Source organism: Phascolarctos cinereus, unplaced genomic scaffold (genome assembly GCF_003287225.1).
Source record: "Phascolarctos cinereus isolate Bilbo 61053 unplaced genomic scaffold, phaCin_HiC Scaffold_4;HRSCAF=312, whole genome shotgun sequence".
NCBI lineage: Eukaryota > Metazoa > Chordata > Mammalia > Diprotodontia > Phascolarctidae > Phascolarctos > Phascolarctos cinereus.
In genome coordinates this window covers 131,700,104-131,724,080 of record NW_027555847.1, presented here as the reverse complement: position 1 = coordinate 131,724,080, position 23,977 = coordinate 131,700,104, and the positions used below count along the sequence as shown (strand labels likewise).

General features: G+C 39.6%; 1 protein-coding gene across 1 annotated transcript in view; it reads left to right on the top strand.

Moving 5' to 3' along the window:
* Positions 1-15,230, top strand: part of SSTR5 (somatostatin receptor 5) — a 29,753-nt gene extending 14,523 nt beyond the window's left edge. The window contains exon 3 of the mRNA XM_078152595.1: positions 12,473-15,230. Coding sequence (XP_078008721.1) covers positions 12,534-13,649 — 1,116 coding nt within the window. The 5' untranslated portion in view covers positions 12,473-12,533 and the 3' untranslated portion in view covers positions 13,650-15,230. The remainder of the gene's footprint in view (positions 1-12,472) is intronic.
* Positions 15,231-23,977: the final 8,747 nt, after the last annotated feature.

The following is a 23,977-nucleotide window of genomic DNA, read 5'->3' as shown; positions in this document are numbered from 1 at the left end:
CTAGAAACCACATAGTCTAAATCAGACCTGACCAAGAATCCCTTCTTGTTCATGGCCCTGAGGTAGGTATTGTAGGAGATAGAGTATGATAGAGTATTACATAAATATGAGTTAATTATTTATTAATGTTTTTATAATAACAGCATCTTGCCCTCTATACTGAAGCCCTCTGATGTTCTATGGTAACCTCAAGGTAGCCTGGGATTCTTGAAGGCTACATAATAGAGCATGAGCCCTGGCAGGTCTTAACCAGGTTGGAAAGCCTTTGATGTCTCTCATCTTAGGACCAGCCTAGTTCACTGTGCAGAGTGTTGGTCTCTGAGTGATGGTGTCCTTTGTTTATATCAACTCATTAAATCATCTAACCAGACTTGGGGGATCTATGATCTAGGTTCAGGGGAAAAAGATCTGTGATAATGAAATGGATGCTTGAAATAGGTATGTCATTAGACTTTATCTTCGTAGAGGATCTTACAATACAGGTAGCCATCCTAGCACTTCTGATTTCTCATCCTGTGTGCTTTCCCCTACTGTGTAACTCACGGCCTCAACTATGCAAGACATTAGTTATCTGGACACCATGTGAATGCCAAGTTGTTTTCCTGTGAGAATGTAAACTTCTCATTCTTTATATTTGTATCTCTGGTGTCTAGCAGAGTACATAGTAGGTGCTCAATAGATACTTGTTCCTTGACTAATTGGTACATTGAATGTAAGAACTCTGGTTACTCTGGGTTTTAGAAGGCATTTTTAAAATCTAGGAATCTTATTTTTTCTTTCCACATTTAATTCTATTTTTTTTCTTAATTACATGTAAACAAAAATATTAACATTTAGTTTTTAAAATTTTGAGTTTCAAATTCTCTCCCTCCCTGTCCCCTCTCCTTGAGAAGACAAGCAATTTGATATAGATTATGCATATGCAGTCTTGCAAAACATTTCCATTTTAGCCATATTGCAAAAGAAAATACAGATAACCCCCCAAAATAATGAAGTTTAAAAAAGTATGCTTCAATCTGTATTCAGACTCCATCAGTTCTTTCTCTGAAAGTTAGATAGCACTTTTCTTCTTAAGTCTTTCAGAAATATCTTAGGTCATTGTATTGCTGAGAATAGCTAAGTCATTTAGCTGATCATCGTACTGTATTGCTGTTACTGCATACAATGTTCTCCTGGTTCTGCTCATTTCACTTTGCCTCAGTTCACATAAGTCTTCCCACATTTTTCTGAATCTTATTAAATCTTACTAAAAAACAAAACAAAATGAAACGAAATAAACCCTAACCTCAGAAGAGCAAGTAGTTTCATTCTCTTCTTTGTACCAATATTAGGAATTTTGGTGGTTGAGTCAAATTCATTTTGGGGAGGGAAGAGGTATGCAGTCATAGGGAAATAGAACAGAGAGTGAAGAATGGCTCTTTGGATAAAGACCCTGGGACACTGCCTCTAGGAAGACTTCCCAGGGTAGATAGCAGAGTGGGACCACATTGGGAAAAATTCAGGGATGATGGGTGTGCTCCAAACACCGCTTGTGATTCCAAAACACTACCTCCCACCTTGCCTTAAATGCATAACATCTGTCTCCAGGCCTGGCAATGTTATGTGGGTGACAGAGTACATTCTACTTTTCTAGACAAGTGGAGGAAGTTCCTCTCCCAGAGAGCTCTGCCTAAGTTTCTATGGTATGACTATTACCCTTGACACTCAGCTCCATAAAGAGTAAGAACAGAGGAGAAACACAGTAGTGGGGGAAAATAAGCCCAAGGAAATGGTCACCATGGGACATTGGGGGTGGTGGCTTAGAGTCAGACAAAAGTTAGGATGGTCATTTCTTATGGGATAGAGATGGTCGATGACCTCAAGGCACTGGGAAGGCAGACAAGAGACCCATCATGGGAAAGAAGCAAACATTTCTTGCAAATACATTCAGATATAGGCACATGGGTCAAAGCTCTGGTCTCCTGTCCCTAATTATGACTCTTCCAAAAATCACCCTCTACTTTCATTACCCATTTCTATAATGCATGATAAGGAGTCATGACTTTAACCGTTTCCTCTTCAAAGGAATGTTTATTTATGCATGTTCCTTTCTTCTCTGAGGATATTCTTTTCTTTACTGTGACAGAAAACTCACAATATTAGATGTATATTATTTACTATATATTCTTTCTGAGTAGAGAGGTCTCATAACTCTTGTTATCTACTCTTTTCTCACTATTCACTTATTCATTTATTTGTCTGGATATGTATAATTGCCTGTTTCACAGAGTCAGAGTTAGGAGGCAACTTAGAAGCCACATAGTCTAAATCAGACCTGACCAAGAATCCCTTCTTATTATTATATGCATGGCCCTCCTCTAGATATTGCAGGAGATGAAAGATAATTAAGGCATGGTTCCTGCCCTCATGGAGTTACAGTATGGTAAGGGAGATACTGACACAGAGAACTCTAATACAAATTATATGGGATAAGTATATAAGAAGAGCACAAAGTTGTTTTTTTTTTAGGCTATTGGGGTAAAGTGACTTGCCCAGGGTCTCACAGCTAGTATGTGTCAAGTGTTTGGTCTGAGGCTGGATTTGAACTCAGGTCTTCCTGACTTCAGGGCCGGCGCTTTATGCTAGGTGTAGCTGCCCCAACAAAGTTCTTAGAAATAAGAGAAAGGTAGAATAATTTCCGGATAGGATATCATAGAACTTGGGGCTGGAAGAACCTTAAAGATTATTTTGTCCACCTCTCTTATTTTACACATACAGAAACTGAAGGCCAGGGTAAGTGACATTTGCAGGGTCGTACAGGTAGTAAGCAGTAAGGCATGAATTCAAAGGCATGAATCCATGTCCTGGACTACATATTCAGTGGTCCTTCTATTATATCAAGCTTTGTGGAAGGGGTGGCCCTTGCATTTTGGCCTTGAAGATTTGCTACAATTTCATATGGTAGAGAAAGAGGGAGGTGGTCATTTCAATTATAGGGAATGACATAAAGTCACCAAGGAGGGAAAGCATAGGGACAATTCACAGGACAGTGAAGAATTATGTGAAATGAAGTTGGAAGAGCATGTTGGAGTCAGATTGTGGAAGATTATAGTTGCTTGTGTGAGCACCTTGACTCGTATTGGTAGGAAATAAGGATCCATTGAAGATTTCTGAGCAAGGGAGTGACATTGATCAGACTTACGCATCAGAAAGATGAATCTGGCAGTGTATGTAGAATGGATTGGAAGGTACTCGGGGCAACTTCAGCTTGAAGTTCATTTCCTTGGTCTAAATGTATGAGGGAGAGAGGGATGGAAATGGGAAAAGTGATGGAGCCCCTAGATTGTGGGCTTTAGTTTTCCCACCTATAGAATTAGGGGAAGAGGGGGATGACTTTGGATGGCGGAGATGACTTTGAAGATAATCTCCTTCTAGCCCAGACATTCTATGTTTCTAAGAGTCTGTTGACCACCAGCAATGCTTGGGGTTGTACTCTCACACACGTTTTCCTGAATACCTTTCAGAATGGGCTTCAGAGGCTGCTTTGTTGTGGCCATGGAGATTGCCAGTTTCAGTTAAGTGGCTTCCTGCTGGAATCAGGAGCAAGCAGGTGGGCAGGCAGGCAGGCAGGCAGATAGAGGAAAGCACGTTGCTCATGGCCTTCAAAGATCAGAGGGAAGAATGGAACACACAAGGCTAGATTTCTTCCATGGACAAGCTGCTGTCTGCAAGAGAGAGAGGACACATTAACCCTTAAAAAAAGGTAAAATAATTGGTATTTTGTTTTTAACATAATAGACACTCCCCGAGAAACAAACAGCAACCTTCCCTTATAAAGTACATTCCCTCCACACAGGTAAAACCCCTTACTAGACTGATAGCGACAAGTGTTAATATCCAAGTGGCACAACTGATAAAGACCTGGGCTCAGAGGCAAGAATTCCTGGGTTCAAATGCGGTCTCAGATACTTACTAGCTGTGTGACCCTAGGCAAGTCCCAACTTCTTTCTGCCTTCTTTTCCTGGATGGTAGAAAGGGGGTCATAATAGCACCTACTTCCCAAGGTTTATAAAGATCAAATGAGATAATATTTGTAAAGTGATTAGCATGGTGCCTGATACATAATGGGTGCTTATAAATGCTTATTCCCTTCCCTTCCCTACTGATAGTTAACAGAAAGAAAACATGTACTTTAACCGGGATAGAATGGTACAAGCATTGACCATTCACTTGACCTGAATTTTGTTGCCTTTTGGGTTGTTTTTTATTGACATTGCTGTAGTGCATACTGTTCTTTTGGCTCTGCTTTCTTCACTTGGGAACCTTCATTTAAATTGCTCCATATTTCTCTGAATTTTTCATATCATTTTGACTCCTTATAATGTAATAATATTTCACTGCATTCATGTGCCAGAGTTTGTTCATCCATTTCCCAGTTGTTGGGTACATATTTTATTCCTAGTTTTTATTATCACAAATAATGTAGCTATGGATATTTTGGTAGGTAAGAGTCTCTTCTCACTTTCAAACATCTTACGTTAAAGTTTAAATACTAGAGCCTCTGGGTTAAATCTTAGTGACTTTTCTTGGCAATTCCAAATTGCTTTACAGAAGGATTGAACCTATTCCCAGTTCCACTACTAATCAATTAGCATGTTGTTACTTGTATTAGCTCCTACACTTGCTGGAGGGGCCAATTTACCAAGTAGCATTGTGGCGAAATAAGAAAGTTAATGATGTGTTCATCATGATATTCCCACAATGGGGAGAACCTGGGACGTTAATTAGTTGATCAGGCTCTTTGATGACTCTGTTTCTGCTTGGCTCAAGGGAGATAGAGCACAGGGGCTGGTGAGTGTATCAAATGGGATACTCTCTGTAAGGGTCTTTGTAAATTATACTTAGATTCAAAAGATGGAAGACTCCATCAATATATATGCTTACTCTAACACAGATGAGCATCCACCTCTCCCCTCACTTCCCACCCCTATATCCTTACCTTAAGTGGTCTGTGTACCATATCTCACCTAGTTGTTCGTCTTGGCCAACTTACTATCTGCCATGTCACTGCTCTCCTTTTTCCCTTCTAGAATAACATCTCCAGATCAAGCATCTGGAAAAAAGCCCCCAGTCTCTGATACAGTTAATCTACTCAGCTTTGGGACTCCTGTGGAGGGCTAAGCTGCCATGTTTGATATATTCAAATATATTCAAAGTCAATTAGCCCGCTATATCTCACTGACCCCAGGCCATTAGATGAGACCATGCTACCAGGCATCTACCTTGTCCATCCTGATGCCATATGCATACCACTTCTTCCCTTTCCACTTCTTGTTCTGAGTTTAGAAATCAAGTTGATATTACCACTATCCCTGGAAACTACATGTCATTTAACTGCCCTTTGGGCCAACCCACCATCCCTTTGTCTTCCTAGACACTTCCTTCCCACCACTCCAATGTTGTCTCTTTTTTTTGGAATGTAGGTTCGCTGAGAACAAAGATTATCTTTTGTGTTTCTGATCCCTGTGCTTAACATAGTGCCTGGCACATAGTTATTGCTTAATAAATCTTTTTCATTCACTCATTCATTTATTAATAATTCTCATTAGTTGCTGTACTCCTTAAGGTCATCACCTGTGGTAGCTACTCTTATCTCTTACAATGATCCTCTTTGAACTGAGTTAGGCTGGTCCTCAGATGGCAAACTTTCCCTCTTGGGGAGGTCCTTTCCAGCTTGTAATGCTTACTAGGACTTTCTAGAACAAAAAAACCCCACAAGTTTGAGTTTGACCCCTAAAAGGTCATGAGAATCATTCTGGTATAGGAGAAACAGGATACATCCATGTATAAGGGCTTTGGAGGAAACCATGGACAATCTTCAGACTGCTTTTTGGGAGGAGTTTCCAAATTCAAATAGAAAAAGAATTAGTGGTTTATCATTTACCCCATTCTATTCTCTTCAGACTCCCCCCAACCCAACCCTGCTGCTGCACTGTATTAGAAGGGAGGGGGGAAATCACAAAGGAAATTTTTTTGATGAATGTGTCATTTCTGTGACTAAGAACAACGGCGTTTCTGAATAATGGCTTTTACCAGAATGTTTTTCCAAAGAGGTAGGTGCTGTAGTAATGGGTTATTATTATTGTTGGCTACTCTGAAGTCTTAAAACAAGAGGCAAGGTGTTCATAAAGTGGGGAAAGTGTGCAGACAGTAGTGAGATTAAGAGCACACATTATGCATTTTTAAGATGACAAAGGACAATCAGAGCTGCAAAAGAACCTTTGAAATCATTTAGCCCCACCCCTTTCCCTTACAGATGAGAAAATTGAGGGCCAGAGAGGTTAAATGGTCATAGTCACTGGTAGCAGAGCTGGAACCTCAAACCAGGTTTCTGACTCCAAATCCAGAGTTCTTTCCACTGCACTGTTTCAACTCTTCAGTATTTTTGCAGATTGAGAAATCTTTGACCCTACTCCTTCAAGGAAGTCATAGGATTTAGAGCTGAAGGGACCTTATAGATCATCTCATTCACTATCCTCATTTGAAAGGTGAGGGAACTGAGGCTCAGAGAGGTAAATGACTTTCCTGAAGTCACCTAGGTTAGAAGCAGAATAAGAATTCAAACCCAAGTCCCCAGTTTAATGCCCTTCCGATTATACCAGGCTTTATGCATGAGGTAGAGAGTTCTAAAGGGAGAAGTGATGTTAGGAATGGGGCTGGAACCCAGGTCTCCCCACACACTAGTATAGAATTCTATGTTCTCCTGAGGCTGCTTCTTATGATTAATGGTAAACAGTTTTGGTTAATGGGAAAATGCAGCCCTATGGAGTTGATAAAACTTTAATGGACATTCTAGTGAGGTGAAATGTGGAGTCTGAATACTTCACACTTCAAAAGAGCCATGAATTCATTGATCTAGGTACTCTTTCCACCAATATAGATCACAGTTCTTACAATCTTTTTATTTCTGTCTCTGTAATATCTCATATATATTTTCTCTCTATTCACAGTCATAATTCTATTTTAGGCCCTAATAACTTCTATCCAGACTATTAGAATAGCCTCCTAATGACTCTTCTTGCCACCATCTTCTCCCCTCTCCATTCTATCCTCTACTTGACTGCCATATTGTTTTTTCCTAAAACATTGATTTGACTATGTCATCCCCTCTACTAAATAACTCGAATGGCTCCCTATTACCTCTAGTATCAGACATAAATTTCTCTAGTATGTCTTTCTAATCTTCTTACATTTGAGCAGCTAGGTGGCATATTAGATAGAACTCTGGGCCTACAGTCAAGAAGACCTAAGTTCAAATCCAGCCTTAGACACTTGCTAGCTATGTGGCCCTGGGCAAATTCCTTAACCTTATTTGCCTCAGTTTCTTCATCTATAAAATAAACTGGAGAAGGAAATGCCAAACCACTTCGGTATATTTGCCAAGAAAATTTCAAATGGGGGTCATGAAGAGCTGGACACAACTGAACAATATCGTCAAATTATAGTAACATATTACATTAACAATACCAACACACTTGTCTATTTGCTATCCCTCACACATATTCTATCTTTGTGTCTTTGCAGAGACTGTTCTTCATACCTGTAATTCTTTCCTTTCTAACCTCTGACTCTGTGAACCCCTGTCTTCTTCCAAGGCTCAGTTCAGATGCTACCTCCTGTAAGAGGCCTTTCCTAATTTCCCTGGTTGTAAGTGACTTCTTTTAGGTCACCTTCCAACTACTCTGAATCTATTTTATCTATATACATATGGCTTCCCTTATTAGAATCTAAAATCCTTGAGGGTGAAGACCATTTTTTTTTTGCTTTTTCTTGATATCCCCAGCATTTTGCACAGTGCCCTGACACATAGTAAATGCTTGATAAATGCTTGAGTGATTAATTTCTTAGTATAGTAGATTAGCTTTTTTGAATTTCTGCAACATTTCAGAACTTGCTAACCAACTCTCAGGTGACCAGTGTCTCTGACATCTGCTGGCAGGGTCTCCAGGTTCATAGTTGAAGCCTTTCCTGTTTGGTAGGGGTCTGCTGAATTTGGGCCTGGCATCTCTACACCATGATAATGTGTGAAAAAGAACCTTAGCGAAGGGATCCAAGTTGGAATTCAAATAAATGTACCAAAAATATTTTAATAATTCTTATTCCTTTTCCACAGATGGTGAAATTAAGAGTTACAGAGAGGGAATGATGTACCTAAGGAGTAGATACAGGATTTGAACCCATATCTTTAGATTTCAAGTCTGATATTCTTTCTTCTTCACCACAGCTAACCAGTTAGAGATATCAGAAACTTCATTTAGATCTCAAAAACAAAGCTTCAGTTCTGCTCAGCTAATGAGCAATCTCAGAGGCATATTCTAGTCATCGTATAATAGCTACACACCAGGCTTTATTTTTCTTTTCCAGCTGATGAGGACAGCAGAATCATCTGAATCTTCCCTGGGCTATCTCCATTAGGCCAATCATAGCAATTATATAATACAATGACCTCCTCTGGAATACTGTATGGGCTGGCTTTTAGGTGGATCCAGCTGAGTAGATCTGAGATCTAGCTACCACTGGAGCTTTCTAGAATCACAGAATGACAGAGTGTGAAAGGAATTTAGAAAATTTAACGCAGGGTGTCAGAGTAACAAGAGAATTTAAAACATGGCAAGTCAAAGCAGAATGGAGACTGCAAACACAGAACAAAGATTATTAGAGAAAAAAGGGAACTCAATACATAGAACGTCAGGGCAAGAGGAGATCTTAGAACGTAGAGCCCAGGATGTTAGAGCAAGAAGGGACTTTATAGTTCTTCTAGTCTGAATCCCTTTTTACATTTCCTGAATGGGAAAACTGAGGCCCAGAGAAGGGAGGGACTTTTCTAATATAACACGAGAGGTTAGTAGCCAAGCCATCTCTCAGATTTTAGATTTCTTGCCTCTTTTCATGACCCTGTACTTCAGACACAGTAATGACAACTAATTTGGCAAAAGCTACAGTCATTTTTAGAAAACCTCCCGAGTGGGCCCTATACTCATGGAAACTTCTCTCCACCAGTGTTTTTCATCCCATATAATTTTCCTTCCATTGGAGGTCAGCATCTTTGTAATCATCAGGCTTAGATCCATTTAACCTCTGGCTTGTGTGCAATATTTCCTGACAGCCTTGTTGCTGGAACTTCTAAGGAGCACAGCTTTGCAGAGCTATTTATACCTGGTCTCTATCTTTTTTTTCTGTTGATTCTGAAGGCATGAGAAGCTCTAGAGGGTGGGACCAGAACTTGACATTTGTTTAAGAAATTTAGGCTGGGGAGAGTGTTGAAGATAGGCAAGGGTGGGCAGATAACATCTTATTGCTTCCAAACCAGCCATATTTTCTCTTCATAGAAAGACTGGAGGATTTCTAATTCATTTTTCTTAAAATCTGCTCAGATATAAAACAGAGTGACTCTATCTTTTAAGCATGTGTCCAACTTCAAAGAATAAATGATAATGCAATTTCTTTTCTCCTCTCTCTTTTCCTGCCTCTGATCTTTCCCCAGCCTCCTCCTAACTTGCATTAGGCACAGACTTTCCCGTAGCCAATAAAGAGGTCACAGTCACCTCCCTGCAGCAATAGAATTCTGATGCATTAGAATTGGTGTAGAATCAGAAAGGGCCTTAGGGATCTTCTAGTTCATCCCTACTCATCCTTCTCTTTTTACAGATGAGGAAACTGAGAAATGAGTCAATTTCTCCCAGCCAGCAGCAGAGTTAAAATTTGGGTTCAAATCCTACCTCAAATGTTTAGTTGTTTGACCTTGGGAAAGTCACTTAACTCTCAGCCTCAGTTTTCTTATCTATAAAGTGAAGAAGCTGGGACTTAAAGAACCCTGAGTTACCATCTAATGTGGCCTATTGCCCTATCTAGCACTGTTATTACAAGGCACTATCTAGGCCATGAGGCTGATGAGTAATACATACTCTTTGCTTGGAGGGAGCTGACAGTTTTTTGGAGGAGAGGAGAGATAAGAACTATAAACAGAGAGAAGCAGCAACAGTGCATGCCAAGTACCAAATGAGTGATTCAGAGAGAAAAATCTTTTCCTAGAAGAGAAAGCTCAGTGTTAGGCTGGAGTGGTCAAGATGTGCTTCCTGGAGGAGGTAGCACTGAGATAGAACCAAACCATAGGAAAATCATCTCTCCTGCGCCAGTGATTAGATCTTACAGATGAAGAAACTGGGGTTCAGAGATGGTGAGTGAGTTAAAATTTGCAAGTAGAAAAGCTGATATTTACACTTTGGCCCTCTGACTCCAAATCCAGTGTCTTTTCTCCCCATCATGCTGGACCCCATTACATCTTCCTTGATTAATTAAATACAAATGGCCAAACTTCTAATCAGTCAACTAAGAAGTTTTCATGGAGACATACCCTGTCCTAGGCACTATAGAATGATCAAAAAAAGATGATTTCCCTTGAGGAGATCATGGTCTAGTTGGAGAGATATATGAAAGACTTAGGAAAGTGCTAAACTGCATTCTAATAGTTGACTTCACAGGCAAGAAGAGTAGAAACAAAGGAGAGAATATCATAAATTGGAGCAGTCAAGTCTAACCACGTCATACACATACTCAAGAATCTTCAGTGGCTCCCTATTTCCTTGAAATATAAACTCTCCAGCTTGGCATTTAAAATCCCTCACACAATTGGCTGTAGCCTTTTTTTCAGACTTATTTCATACTACTCTTCACAAATCCTGTATTGCAGCCAAAATGGTCTATTAGCTGTTCTCTGACCTTAACATTTTATTTCTAATCTTGTGCCTCTGCATGTCCCTCATGTTTGAAATATGTTCCAATTTCTTCTTGGCCCTGTAGAATCTTTAACTTCCAGCAGGGTTCTGCTCAGATGGCATTATCTTATAAGAAGCTTTTCCTCATCCTCCTATTGGTAAATGCTCTTTTCCTTCTCAAATTATCTTGTATTTATATGTCTGTTTATGTGCATGTGCCTCAGTAGGATGTCAACTCAATGAGAGAAAGAACATTTTTTTCCTTTGCATCCAAAATACCTTGCATAGAGCACACATTTTCTGTTGTTGAGTCATTTTTCAGTCATGCTTGACCCTCCATGACCCCATTTGGGGTTTTCTTGGCAAAGATCCTGGAGTGATTTGTCATTTCCTTCTCCAACTCATTTTATGGATGAGGAACTGAGGCAAACAGGGTTAAGTGACTTTCCCAGGGTCACACAGCTAATAAGTGTTTGAGGCCAGATTTGAACTAAGGAAAATGAGTGTTTCTGATTCCATCCCAGTGTGCCACCTAGATGCTCCTAGAACTTACACATAATAGATACTTACTAAATGGTAGTTAAAAGGAATTCAGGGTTGGAATTATAGATTCTATATATCGCCATTACAGAATGGCAGAGCTGGAAGGAATTTTGGAGATTATTTAGCATAATGCTTTCATTTTACAAATGGGGAATAGGCCTTGAGAGGGAAAGTGATGCACCTATGCTATGTCAATAGCAGAGGCTTGACCCAAACTCAGGCCTCCTGATTCCCTATCCAGGGTTTTTCCCTATTAAAATGTACTAATTTATTTTTCGAGGAGGTAGGGATTGAGCTGAGGCTTAGAGGATAGGTAGGTGTCAGACAGGAAGAGAGGAGACAATGGGAATGAATTCAAGAAGGTGTGAACATGATGGAGGGCGGGAAGGGTGTAAATGAATGATAAGCTTGTCCTGGATGCACCTGAGTGTGACTTTTGGGGAGTGATTAGGAAAAGGTTGGTCTCATAGGGTAGAACCAGGGTGTAGGAACCTGTGAAAGTTATGCAGAGGATTTTTACTAGATAAGGTCATTAGCAATAGGGAGCCATTGAAGATACTTGAGCAGGAGTAGGAATGAGAAGATGACATTATAAAATTGGTATTCTGGGAAGATGATGCAGGCAAAATACATTATATGATATTATATGTTGTATTATATATTATATATAATAACATTACATATCATATTAAAAATTAAATGTATAAATTATATATATTTACATATTACATATATTACGTTATATATTAAAAATATTAAAAGAAGAAGAAACCAGAAGCAGAGAAGCTCTTGTAGTCATCTGGGGGGGAGGATAGGGATGGGAAATAAGAAAATATTCTTCAGAAGTAGGAACTGATTGAATTTAAAGATTTGTACTTCCTCCCTAACTTCAACTTCCCAAGAGTGACAGTTCATTTTTTATCAATTTATTTGAGTCTTGTTTTCAAACAATTTGCTTAATGTAAAAATCCTGGCTGATACCATAGCTAATTGCTTTATGGTACATTGAGTAATCTAGCAGTTACACAGGAGATTTGGAGTGAGGTGGGGAGAAGGCAGTGAGTGAAAAGGGACATGATTCTAGAATATGGTTAGCTTAATAAAAACACTTTCAATTTTCCTCTCATTAATTTATTTTCTGGCTTTCACTTCTTTTTTTTTTCTTTTTCTTTTAGAAACAAGATGTCTGAATTGTAGCTCTTCTCAGACTTGGGGAAAAACAAAAGGAATGAAACCATGGATCCACTATACTCGCTGCCAGGTGATGGGCTGGATAGCCATCTTCGGGGAGCAAATTTTTCCTGTGCTTTCAATAGCAGTGAAAATACAACAGTGGTCATACCACCAGGTCCTGTGTCTGCTGTTCGCACAGTAATTATCCCCATCATCTACCTCCTTGTGTGCATGGTTGGGCTCAGTGGTAACGCACTTGTCATTTATGTGGTCTTGCGGTATGCTAAGATGAAGACCGTCACCAACATCTATATCCTCAACTTGGCTGTAGCTGATGTCCTCTTCATGCTGGGCCTGCCCTTCATTGCCACCCAAAATGCCATCTCCTATTGGCCCTTTGGCACCTTCCTATGCAGGCTTGTGATGACTGTGGATGGCATTAACCAATTCACCAGTATTTTCTGTCTCACTGTCATGAGCATGGATCGATACCTGGCTGTCGTCCATCCCATCAAGTCCACCAAGTGGCGCCGCCCAAGGATAGCTAGGCTTATCAGTGCTGCTGTCTGGACCTTCTCATTACTCATGTCCCTTCCAGTCATCATATTTGCCGATGTCCAGGAAGATTGGAATACCTGCAACATCAGCTGGCCTGAGCCGGTAAATATCTGGGGAGCAGTCTTCATCATCTACACCTCTGTCCTGGGGTTCTTTGGGCCCCTGTTGGTGATCTGCCTCTGCTATTTACTTATTGTGATCAAGGTCAAATCGTCAGGGGTCCGGGTGGGCTCCACCCGGAGGAGGAGATCAGAGCGAAAAGTGACCAGGATGGTGGTCATCATTGTTGTCGTCTTTGTGTTTTGCTGGCTGCCATTTTTCACCCTGAACATTGTCAATCTGGTTTTCATCCTGCCTGAAGAGGCTGCCTCTGCAGGTATATACTTCTTTGTGGTGATCCTCTCCTATGCCAACAGCTGTGCCAACCCCATCCTGTATGGGTTCCTGTCTGACAACTTCAAGCAGAGCTTTCAGAAGGTCCTGTGCCTCCGAAAGGGCTATGGTGTTGAAGATGGTGACCCCACCGACCATAAGCTGGAGAAGAGCAGCCGCCTGCAGGAGGCCATGCTGTCCTCCAGAAATACAGAATTCAATGGGCACATGCAAACAAGCAAGGTGTAAAGGAACTCCTCCAGGAAGTGTAAATATGGTGGCTTGCTGGGATGAAGATTTTGAGAGATCTGGATAGGAGTTAAAATTGGGGAATTCTCAATCTACATACTTCATTTACTACCAAGTCTAAGAACTAAGCTAATGGGATTATGGGGTCCTCATTGGAAGTGGAGGGTGGGGAAGAGACAAAACTCTTGTGAAAGCTATTTATTGTACATTGCCAACCTTGTCACCGTGGTGTATTCTAAAATTCATCTGATGCTTAAAAGTTGCTCCCTCTGAAGTTTATGTTTTCTAAAGTATAGATCTGGCATGACAGCTACTAATAGCAACCACTTCATTGTTTTGGAAGACTTGTGAGGGGGGATGGGGAAAAGTGAAGACTTCTCCTCAACCTTCCTTTCACATCCATCATATTCTGTGACTCTATGACTTTTGTCAAGTCTCTGGGCCTTTGTTTCTTCCTCTGCAAAATGAGGGGGTGGGAGTGGACTGGATGATCTTTAGGGCTGCTTCTACCTTTAAATTTGATACTGCTTTCCCAAGGAATAGTGATGGGAAGGGAGTTTAGTAGACAGCTCCCTCTCTACCCAATATCAGATAAACCTGTGTTCAGAGCACTAGTTGGGATGGGGGTAGACATGGGTACATTCAGACTTTAGCTAAGAAATCCCTATTCTCATTGGGTCATGGGTTTTGCCCACTCCATTCTCCTCAAAAAGGGAAGGAATCTTAGACCCACTGTTATGGTTAATGTGGTCAGTAGCTTTTTGTACCTTCATGAAGAAAGGAGCCAAGCCAAGCATTGGGTAGTCTCCCAAAGAATCAAATTTGGGCATATCTTTCCTTGATTCTATTTTTGGCTCCTCCCTTTTATCCTTTGGAGAAACTAGGGAGGTGGAAATTTAGAGACCAAGTGTGACTTGTTTCAAAAATAACATTTGATGGGGAGCAGAAATAAACAAATCTATGACCTTTTAAACAATGTTCTTAATGAAGCTGATGGTGCTTTAGGATGTTTGCTGATAACTCCCAATGGCATAAAATATTGATTATTATCCAGTTAACAAGCCGCTGTCACATAGGCCCTGTGTCTGCTTCAGTTCTGTGTGTCTACAGTAGGGATTGGAATTAAAAAATGATTTAGTGAAATGAAAGAAAATTTGAATTTCCCCTCACTGAGCCAGAGGAGTCCCTGTCTTTCCTTGTCATTGACACAGCCAAAGGGAGACAAGATGTCTATCATTTCATCCTGGATGCACTTTAATCCTGTTTGACTGTCAGAAGCTAAGGCAGTACCTTGGGGTGGGGTGGGGAGCAGAGGGGCATCTTCTGCAGCTGTGAAGAGGGAGGGCTACAGTGGGATTCAAGAGCGGACCATGCAGAACTCTCTACTCCCTATTGCCTCTGGCTTGCTGGATAATTTTGAGTCACTGTTAGCAAATACAGCTTCAGTGGAACCGCAGCCCCTGGACCAGAAGCAAAGGTGTGTGCGAGCCTCTTCCTGAGCTGGCAATCAGTACCCAGGTCATGTCTCCCAGCTCAGCCTAGAGATCTTTCTCCCACTACACAATCAATAAATGTTTGTTGATCAAATGAGAGCTCGGGTTTCTTCTTTAGTCTTCACATGTACACATGTACACAGTCTTAGAGAGGACACAGTTTCTTTCCCCTTCCCATATCACAAAGATATTCATACTCAGCATCCCTGTGTCCCTTTCCAGTGTCTGTTTTGGTTGTATATTTGTATAAAACTTCCTTATTTAAAGAGTTGAACAATTATAGTTGCCATTTACATGGAATAAACCATGCTGAAGCAAACCCTTCCCTCAGGAAGCTTATATTCTACTCAAATTTTTTTTCTTTTTAAAAAAAAATTTAAAAATTTATTTATTTTTATTTTTATTTTATTTTTATTTTATTTTATTTATTTTTATTTATTCATTTTATTTACTATTTATTTTTAGTTTTAGTTTTAACATTCGCTTCCATAAGATTTTGAGTTTAAAATTTTCTCCCCCTCCCACTTCTTTCCCCCACTCAAGACAGCATACAATCCGATATAGGCTCTACATATACATTCATGTTAAACATGTTTCCCCATGGGTCATGATGTAAAGAGCAATTACAACTAATGGGAGGAACCACGAGAATGAAGCAATAAAACAAAACAACAAAGGAAAAGGAGAGCAAATAGTATGCTTCCATCTGCATTCAGACTCCAAAGTTTTTTTCTGGGTGTGGATAGCAATTTCCATCATGAATCTTTTGGAGTTGTCACTTAATCCTGTTTGCCTCAGTTTACTCATTTGTAAAATGAGCTGGAGAAGTAAATGGCAAACCATTCTAGTATCACTGCCAAGAAACTCCAAATAGGGTCACATTTGAGTCAGACATGACTGAAAAACAACTGAATGACAAGATCTCTTCAATTCTTTTTTTTTTTTTTTAATAATTCTTTAAAAAATTTTTTTTGGTCTCTTCAATTCTAACACTTTGTTAATAATAATTGATTTTTATATGGTACGTTAAGGTTTACAAAGTGTTTTACATACATTCTGTTATTTGATCCTTAGAAAAACAGGTAGATACAGGTATTATCATTATCCTGACTTTCTGGATGAGGAAAATGGCAGTCAGGGAGGTTAAGTGATTTATTTATAGTCATAGAGCTAATTAAGTACCGAAGGTAAGATTCGAACTGAGAGTCTTCCTGACTCCCAAGTCCAGCACTAGCACTCTATGCAACATTATACCACCCATATCAAAGGTGGCACAGATGTTATATTCTAAATCTCATTCTGGCTCTGACCTTTTATTGTTTTAAGGTCCCTTTCAGTTCTATCATTTTATGTTCTAAGATTCCTTTCATCTGATAGTCTAACATTCAATGCAGGGCACTGAAGCTCCACGTTTTAAGAACACATATCCATATTCATTCTATAATGGATTTTCCATGATAGTTTCTGAGGAAGACACAAATAATCATAAAAGGCTATTCCTGTTATTGGGGAGTTGCGATCTACTAGGGGAGACATCTTACATAACACTAAACATTACATAAAACCAGGAAAGTATGACTAATCAAATGAATGACGCAGACAGCAAGAATTTGGAGAAGGGAGGTCATTGGGGGCTAGAGTGATTAGGGAAGGCTTCTTGAGCTAGGCTTAAATGACTAGTATACAATTATAAGATACCACAGCTGGAAAGACCCAGCAAGTGGTCCTGACTTAAGATCACATGAAAAATGAGTGACTAATCTAGGTCCTGAACCTAGTTCTTTGGACTCTCAACTCAGCACTCTTTTTCTCAAATTGGCTGGTCTCTTCTCTCTGTAGGAATATGCCAAGAGGAAGGGAATATGACTTTACATGTGATTTCCCCATCTCAAATTTGCTACACTAAGAAACAAAACAAAACAAAAACAAAGAACACATGTAACCTTGCTTTATTCAGAAGAATGTTAATATAGGTTGTGCTAGATTAGTAATCAGGAGCCTTTGATTCTATTTCTTGAGTCTACAACTAATGGGCTATATGACATTGGGCAACTCATTCTCTCTCTTTGGGCCTCAGTTTCCTTCTCTGTAAAATGAGGAGTTTAGGCTTGATCTCAAAGGTCCCTTCCCATTTTGACATTCTTTGATTAGGTAGTTCTAAAAATAGTGGGGTAGTCTGTTTAAATAAAACCCAGAGAAAACTGGATCTAATCAAGTGATTGGGCTATGCTATTGTTAGCCTCATGTAGCTATGGAACAAGAATCCACTTCAATCAAGGACCCTTCCTCTTATGTTCTTTCCATCATTTTGCACTTAGAAAAACTTTGCTTTCTCTGTGAGATACCTAATCCCTAGCCACTCTTTCCAGTGTTGGCTACTCTTTCTGTGATGCTTCCTAACACATGGACTGGGAAAAGTTGGAATACTTGATACCCCACCATTTTGAGATCCTCTTCCCTTTTGAGTTCCCAATCCATCAGTCTCTATCATCTGTTCCAGATTCTTATTCTCATCTACTGGTCTTCATCAAACTCTTCCTTATTTTTCAAGGAATTCAATACTTAATCCACAGTTTTCCTCTAGATCCCAATGCCTGCTTTCATCTTGATGACTCTTAGAACACTAATATCTCAGTTCATCAACTACCTCAACTCCTGTGAGCTCCATCATCACTCTACCTCAGCCATGCACATGAAAGCATAACACCTTTAATCTCGCCATCATCCTAAAATGGCCTGCTTTCATCCCTCCATGATCTTGAATTTTGAAATTCTTTCTTCTAATGTTCTGTGCATTAAAAAACCCCCCAGTGATAAGTTGGCCAGTGAGATCCCTATACATCCACATTAATCTCTTTAGACAACTTTCCCATTCTTCTTGAAATTATTTTCTTCATGTCTTGAAAATTTTATTCTTGAAATATTTCCTCCTGGTCCCACTTCCTCTGTAGAATTTCAATGTGTGCTATCTTACCTAATTACCTACCCTTTCTCTGAACCCTTTGAAATCTAATCCAAACTTCTGGTACATGTCAAACTGTGCCAGTCTATCCTTTGCTTCTTGATTCTAAAATGTCACTATTCTCCCAGATTTCCTTCATATATCATCTATAATATTTCAGTTAGCAGTGCTTTTCTGTAGATGAGAAATAGGTCCAGAATAGCAGTTTCACCTCTTTAGTTCACTTGCCTTTTGGAAGATGATATTATCATTAAGAGAAACAATTAAGTTTTTAGCTTCTGGATCTATAACAGAGGGTGAGCTCTAATTGATGTCCAAATAATTGAAGTCCTCTATCACTGCTTTTTGCCTCTCGGTAAGGTTCATGATCTGAACTCTTTATTTCCTTTTTTCTTTTCAGATGGAGTATAGTGTAATAGTACACTTTGATGACAATATTGCTTCTCTTTGTTACTGTTGTTTTTTTTTTTTACCTCTATTGATTTCTAGCTAATTGATGTCCATCATGCTTCCTGTCCCTGGTTCCTGGATTTCCTCACATGCATGTATTTTCTTAATATATGCTGTTACTCAGCCACTCCTACCCCACATTCCCCTTACTTACCCAGATAATTTTAATAAGATGTATCTTTTTAAGCTATACTCTAGTAACATGCCATATTCCACAAAATTTCAGTGATATGTACCTATTGAGTCAAATCTACCTCCTTGATAGAAGATATACAGTTCACTTTGCTTTTACTTATACTTTATGCATTGGTATATAAAGACATGAGGCAATGGATTTCACTTCTGTTTCTTGGGTTACGCCTCTTGTGATTCCCTGGGAATCTCTACTACTATTCTTCCTATGTTGTGGCTCTTCATTATTCTATCTAGGCAACTTTTAAAAAGTCTCCTTCCTTTTCAGTTTAAAACAATTTTGATTAGATTTTTTAAGATTCTGGGAAAATATTAGCTCTTAATAGGTATATTCTGTCCCCAGCCAAGAACTCAGCATTCTGAAATTTTAAGCCAAATTTCCTTCTCAGACACTTTCTTAATCAGTTACTCATTTCCCAAATATGCCCTTCTCTTCTAAAGTGCTTACCTTCTACCACTGAAAGTGGTGAAAACACTGTCTGTGTTCATCAGATCTTCGTTTTCTTGCCCAAGACTGCCTTAATAATGCTTTCTGGAGTCCTGGTAATATAACTTTGCTAATATGAATCAAAAGAGGTCAGTGGTAGCCATCAGAAAGAAAAGTCTTGGTTCTCAGTCATGCCAAAGATACCACATACACTAAGAAAGTAGTGGACTGTTTTCTTGTCATCATCATATCAATGATGATCTCTTACCTGATGGCCATTGTGTATCCATATCATCACTTATAAGATAGGACAATGCCTTCTTCTCAAAGAGTACAGCTTAAGGCTTCTTTGGAAAGAATTTTATATCTATTACTCTGTTCCTAGCCATTAGTGTTGGTTCATTTTTTTCCCTTCACAATTTTGATCCTATAGTTCAACTTTTTACCATTCTCACCCTTGATATTTTTCCTTGCCTCTTCAAATCAATCAACCAACATCTAACTTGACAATTCTTCATTATGGGTCACCCTCAGATCTCACTTTTCTGTTCCTTCTCCTTAGCTACTCAAAATTGATAACTAAAATCACACAACCCTGCCATTGGGTCCTTTACAAAATCATGTTATCTGACCTCAACTGGGCCCTTCATTTTGTTGTTCAGTCATTTTTAAGTTGTGTCCTTTTCTTTTGGTGAGGCAATCTGGGTTAAGTGACTTGCCCAGGGTCACACAGCTAGTGTCAAGTGCCTGAGGCCAGATTTGAACTCAGGTCCTTCTGACTCCAGGGCCAGTGCTCTATCCACTGCACCACCTAGCTGCTCCCATTTCAAACTCTTTGTGACTCCATTTGGGGTTTTTATGTCAAAGATCCTAGAATGGCTTACCATTTCCTTCACCAGCTCATTTTACATATGAGGAAACTGAGACAGAGTTAAGTGACTTGCCCAGGGTCACACAGCTAGTAAGTGTCTGAAGCCAGATTTGAACACAGGAAGATGAATCTTCTTGATTCCAGACCCAGTACTCTATCCACTATACCACCTAGCTTCTCCAGGGCCTTCCATAACTTTACGGCAATATTTTTATTCTTCCCTGACTGATTCTTTATAATACCTCTTGAGGTAGCTGTTGTAAATCTTCTCTCTTTTCATGCTTCTTATGTCCTCCTGCTTCTCAGGGGATGACTTTTCCAACCTACTTTACTGAACTGCTGTAAGTTCTCTTTTCTCATCTTTATGTCTTGTAGTCACACATCATTGATCATTCTCTTCTCTGCTCATCTCTTAACAAAATGTCTTCCATTCTTGTCAAGGTCTCTCCCCCCTCCCCAACTACTTGTGTCCCTGTCCCCATTCCCCCACTTCCTTTCCAGGAACTTGTCCCATCATTCAATCCCTCTTTATTTTTTTGATCTTCAACCTTTCTCTATTTATTAGCTTCTTCCCTACAAGCATGTTCAATTGTGCCCCATCATTAAAAATTTCACCTGACCCTATGATCTTCTAAAATGCTTGTCCTGTACCTCTCCTTCCTTTGACTGCCAAACACCAAGTAAAAGTGATCTCCAGTTTCTCTCACTCTTTCTTCATGTTTACACTTATTCTCACCCACCTGAAATCTTGTTCTTAGCCTCCATAACTGTTGAAATTCTTTCTCAAAAGTTACTAATGACATCTTACCTTCTGAATCCAAAGGTCATTTCTCAGTCCTCATCCTTCTTGACCTTTCTGCAGCCTTTGACTATGGACCTTCTCCTCCCTAAGTATGGATACCCCCAAAGGCTCTGTCCTGAGACTTCTTATTCCTTTACATCCTTACCCTTAGTTATCTCATGGGTTCAAAGATCACCTTTGTGCAGATGACTCAAAAAAAAAATCTCAAGATACAATCCTATTTTTCCCCCCTCAACTCTACTTCTACAACTCTCACTGCCTCCTGGAAATCTCCATCTGGATCTCCTGACTCAACCTGACTTAAATGGTCCACATCACTACCCCTCCCTGCCACCTCCTCTCCATGCATACTTTACCACCTTCTAAGTTTCCCTTTTTCTGTTGAATTCATTGCCATTCTCCCAGTTATCCAGGACCATTACTTCTGAGTTGTCCTTAACTCTTTCTTCTCCCTCAGCCTTTATAGCATAATGGAAAGAGTCCTGGACTTGGCATCAGAAGAGACCTCAGTTTAAATTCTGCCCCAATACTTACTACCTATATGACTCTGGGCAAGTCCCTTAACCTTTCTAAGCCTCAGTTACCTCACGTGTAAAACAGAAATTATAACGTTTCTTCTAACCACCTCTATGGATGTCATGAGTATCAAATAAGATAACTTTTTAAAAAGTCCTTTGCAAAAGTTAAAATACCCTACACATGCGAACAACTACATTTATCCAACCAGTTGTCAAGTTTTATCAGTTGGACCTCCATAGTCATCTCTGGTGTCTAACTCCCCAGTCTCTCATTTTTCCAATCTATCTTCCACATGGGTGCCAGAATAACATTCCTAAGGCATAGTAGAGGTGACTGGATCACATCCCTGCTAAAGGACCTTCCTTTTTTCCTCAGTGACAAAATTATAGAACTTCTCATCCTAACTTTTAAGGCCTTTCATGATCTGGCTTCCACTTACTCTTTGCATTCACATATCATACATTCTTGACAACTCCCTCTTTCCTGAATGTGGCACTTCTTTTTCTGTCTGTGTGTGCCTTTGCACAGGCTTTTCCTAATACCAATGGTCCATCCCCTATTCACCTCCATATTTCAGAAAGAAAAAAAAAACTTAGAAAAAGAAAAGAGAAAGAGAAAAAAAGAGAAAAGAGAAAGAAAGAGAAAAGAAAGAGAGACTTGGCCCAGAGAGGGATCATAGCTTTAGGGCTAGAAGGTATATGAAAGTCCACATAGCACAAACCCGCATTTACAGAGGAGGAAACCGAATCAGAGAGAGGTTAAAGTGCCTTGCCCAGTCACACCACATTTACACCAGTAAATGTCTAGGGTGCTACTTGGTTCCAAGTCTTTCTGACTCTATGACCAGTGCCCTGTCTACCACACCATCAGTCCTCAAACTTTTCACAGTGGTAGAAGCCTTCAGTTTAACCAGGGGTGGGAAACCTGTGGCTTTGAGGCCACATGTGGCCCTCTAGGTCTTCAGCTGTGGCCCTTTATCTGAATCCAAACTTCACTGAACATTTGTTCTGGGGTGCACTTGAGGACCTAGAGGGCCACATGTGGCCTCAGGTTCCTACTCCTGGACTTTAAACACAACACATGTAGTAAAAATCCTGTTAAAAACAGTCTTTTTAATGCCTATTAACAAACAACATACAGTTTGTTTTTTTTAATGGGGTGTTTCAGAGTTCCTTGCTGCACAGTTGGAGAAACAGTGCACTATACTGTGCTACTGTACCATGTACTTGCCTTAGGTCACATAGGTGGTTAATGGAAAACAAAAACAAACAACCTTTACAGCCTAGGTTTCTGGACTTGGAAAAGTACTTTAATTGGGAGAGAATAATGACCCATGGGGAGATGCTCAAGCCTGTAGCCCCTACTGAATCTTCTCTGTGGCATCTTGAGTCATTCATTGTCCTGCTCAAAACCATTCCATGCCTTTCTATTGCCTTCCAAATAAAGTCCAAACTCCTCAATTTGGCATTCAAAATTCTCTAGTCGGCCTCCCATCCCACCTCCTCCCCAAACTGTTAAGTCCAGACGCTATGATCTCCACAATCTGGGCTTTTTCAACTCCCAGACCATGGCTTACTTTGTTCCCTGTTCTAGAATACACTCCCTTATCCTCATCTAGGTGAAATAACACTGATCCTAAAATCTTCAACACAGGTACCGTCTCTTCCAGGTAGATTTCTTTATCTCCAGAGGTGGCAATTATCTTTCCCTCCCTAGACTTCACATAATTGTTTTCTTTCTTTTGTTTTAGCTTCCTGTTTTCTACTCTTTGTATATTTGTCATGTTTCCTCTACCCTGAAGGCAGAAATCACGTCTTAATTATGTTGACATTTTCCCCTGTACACAGCACAGTGATCTATGTTAATCTCAAGAATTCACCCCTCTTGTTTTTCCATCAGTGTGTGTATGCCCTACATTCTTGCAGATCATAGCCCCTCCTCATCTTTGTGGATACTTTCTTTTATTTATTTATTTCAACACTTTTTGATATTTTATTTTTCTTGGTTACATGCAAAAGTAATTTTTAATATTTGTTTTTAAAACTTTGAGTTTCAAATTCTCTCCCTTCCCTTCCTACTTCACCCTGCCCTTGAGAAGGCAAATAATTCAATATAGCCTATACGTGCATAGTCATGTAAAATATTTCCATAATAGTCAAGTTGTGAAAGAAAACTTAGACAAAAAACTTGAGAAAAAAAAAGCAAGAAAAGAAAAGTATGCTGCAATCTGTATCCACACACCATCAGTTCTTTATCTGGGAATAAATAGCATTTTTCATCATAAATCCTTCAGAGTTGTCTTGGATCCTTGTATCACTGGGAATAGCCAAGTCATTCACATCTGATGATCTTACAATATTGTTGTTACTTTGTACACAGTCCATTTCACTTTGCATCAGCTCATACAAGTCTTTCCAGGTTTTTCTGAGAGCATCCTGCTCATTATTTCTTATAATACAGTAGTATTCCATCACAATCACATACTAAAATTTGTTCAGCCATTCCCTATTTGATGTACATCCCCTTAATTTCTAATTCTTTGCCCTCAGAAAAGAACCACTATAAATATTTTTGTACATATAGGTCCTTTCCTTTTTTTTTTTTTGTCTCTT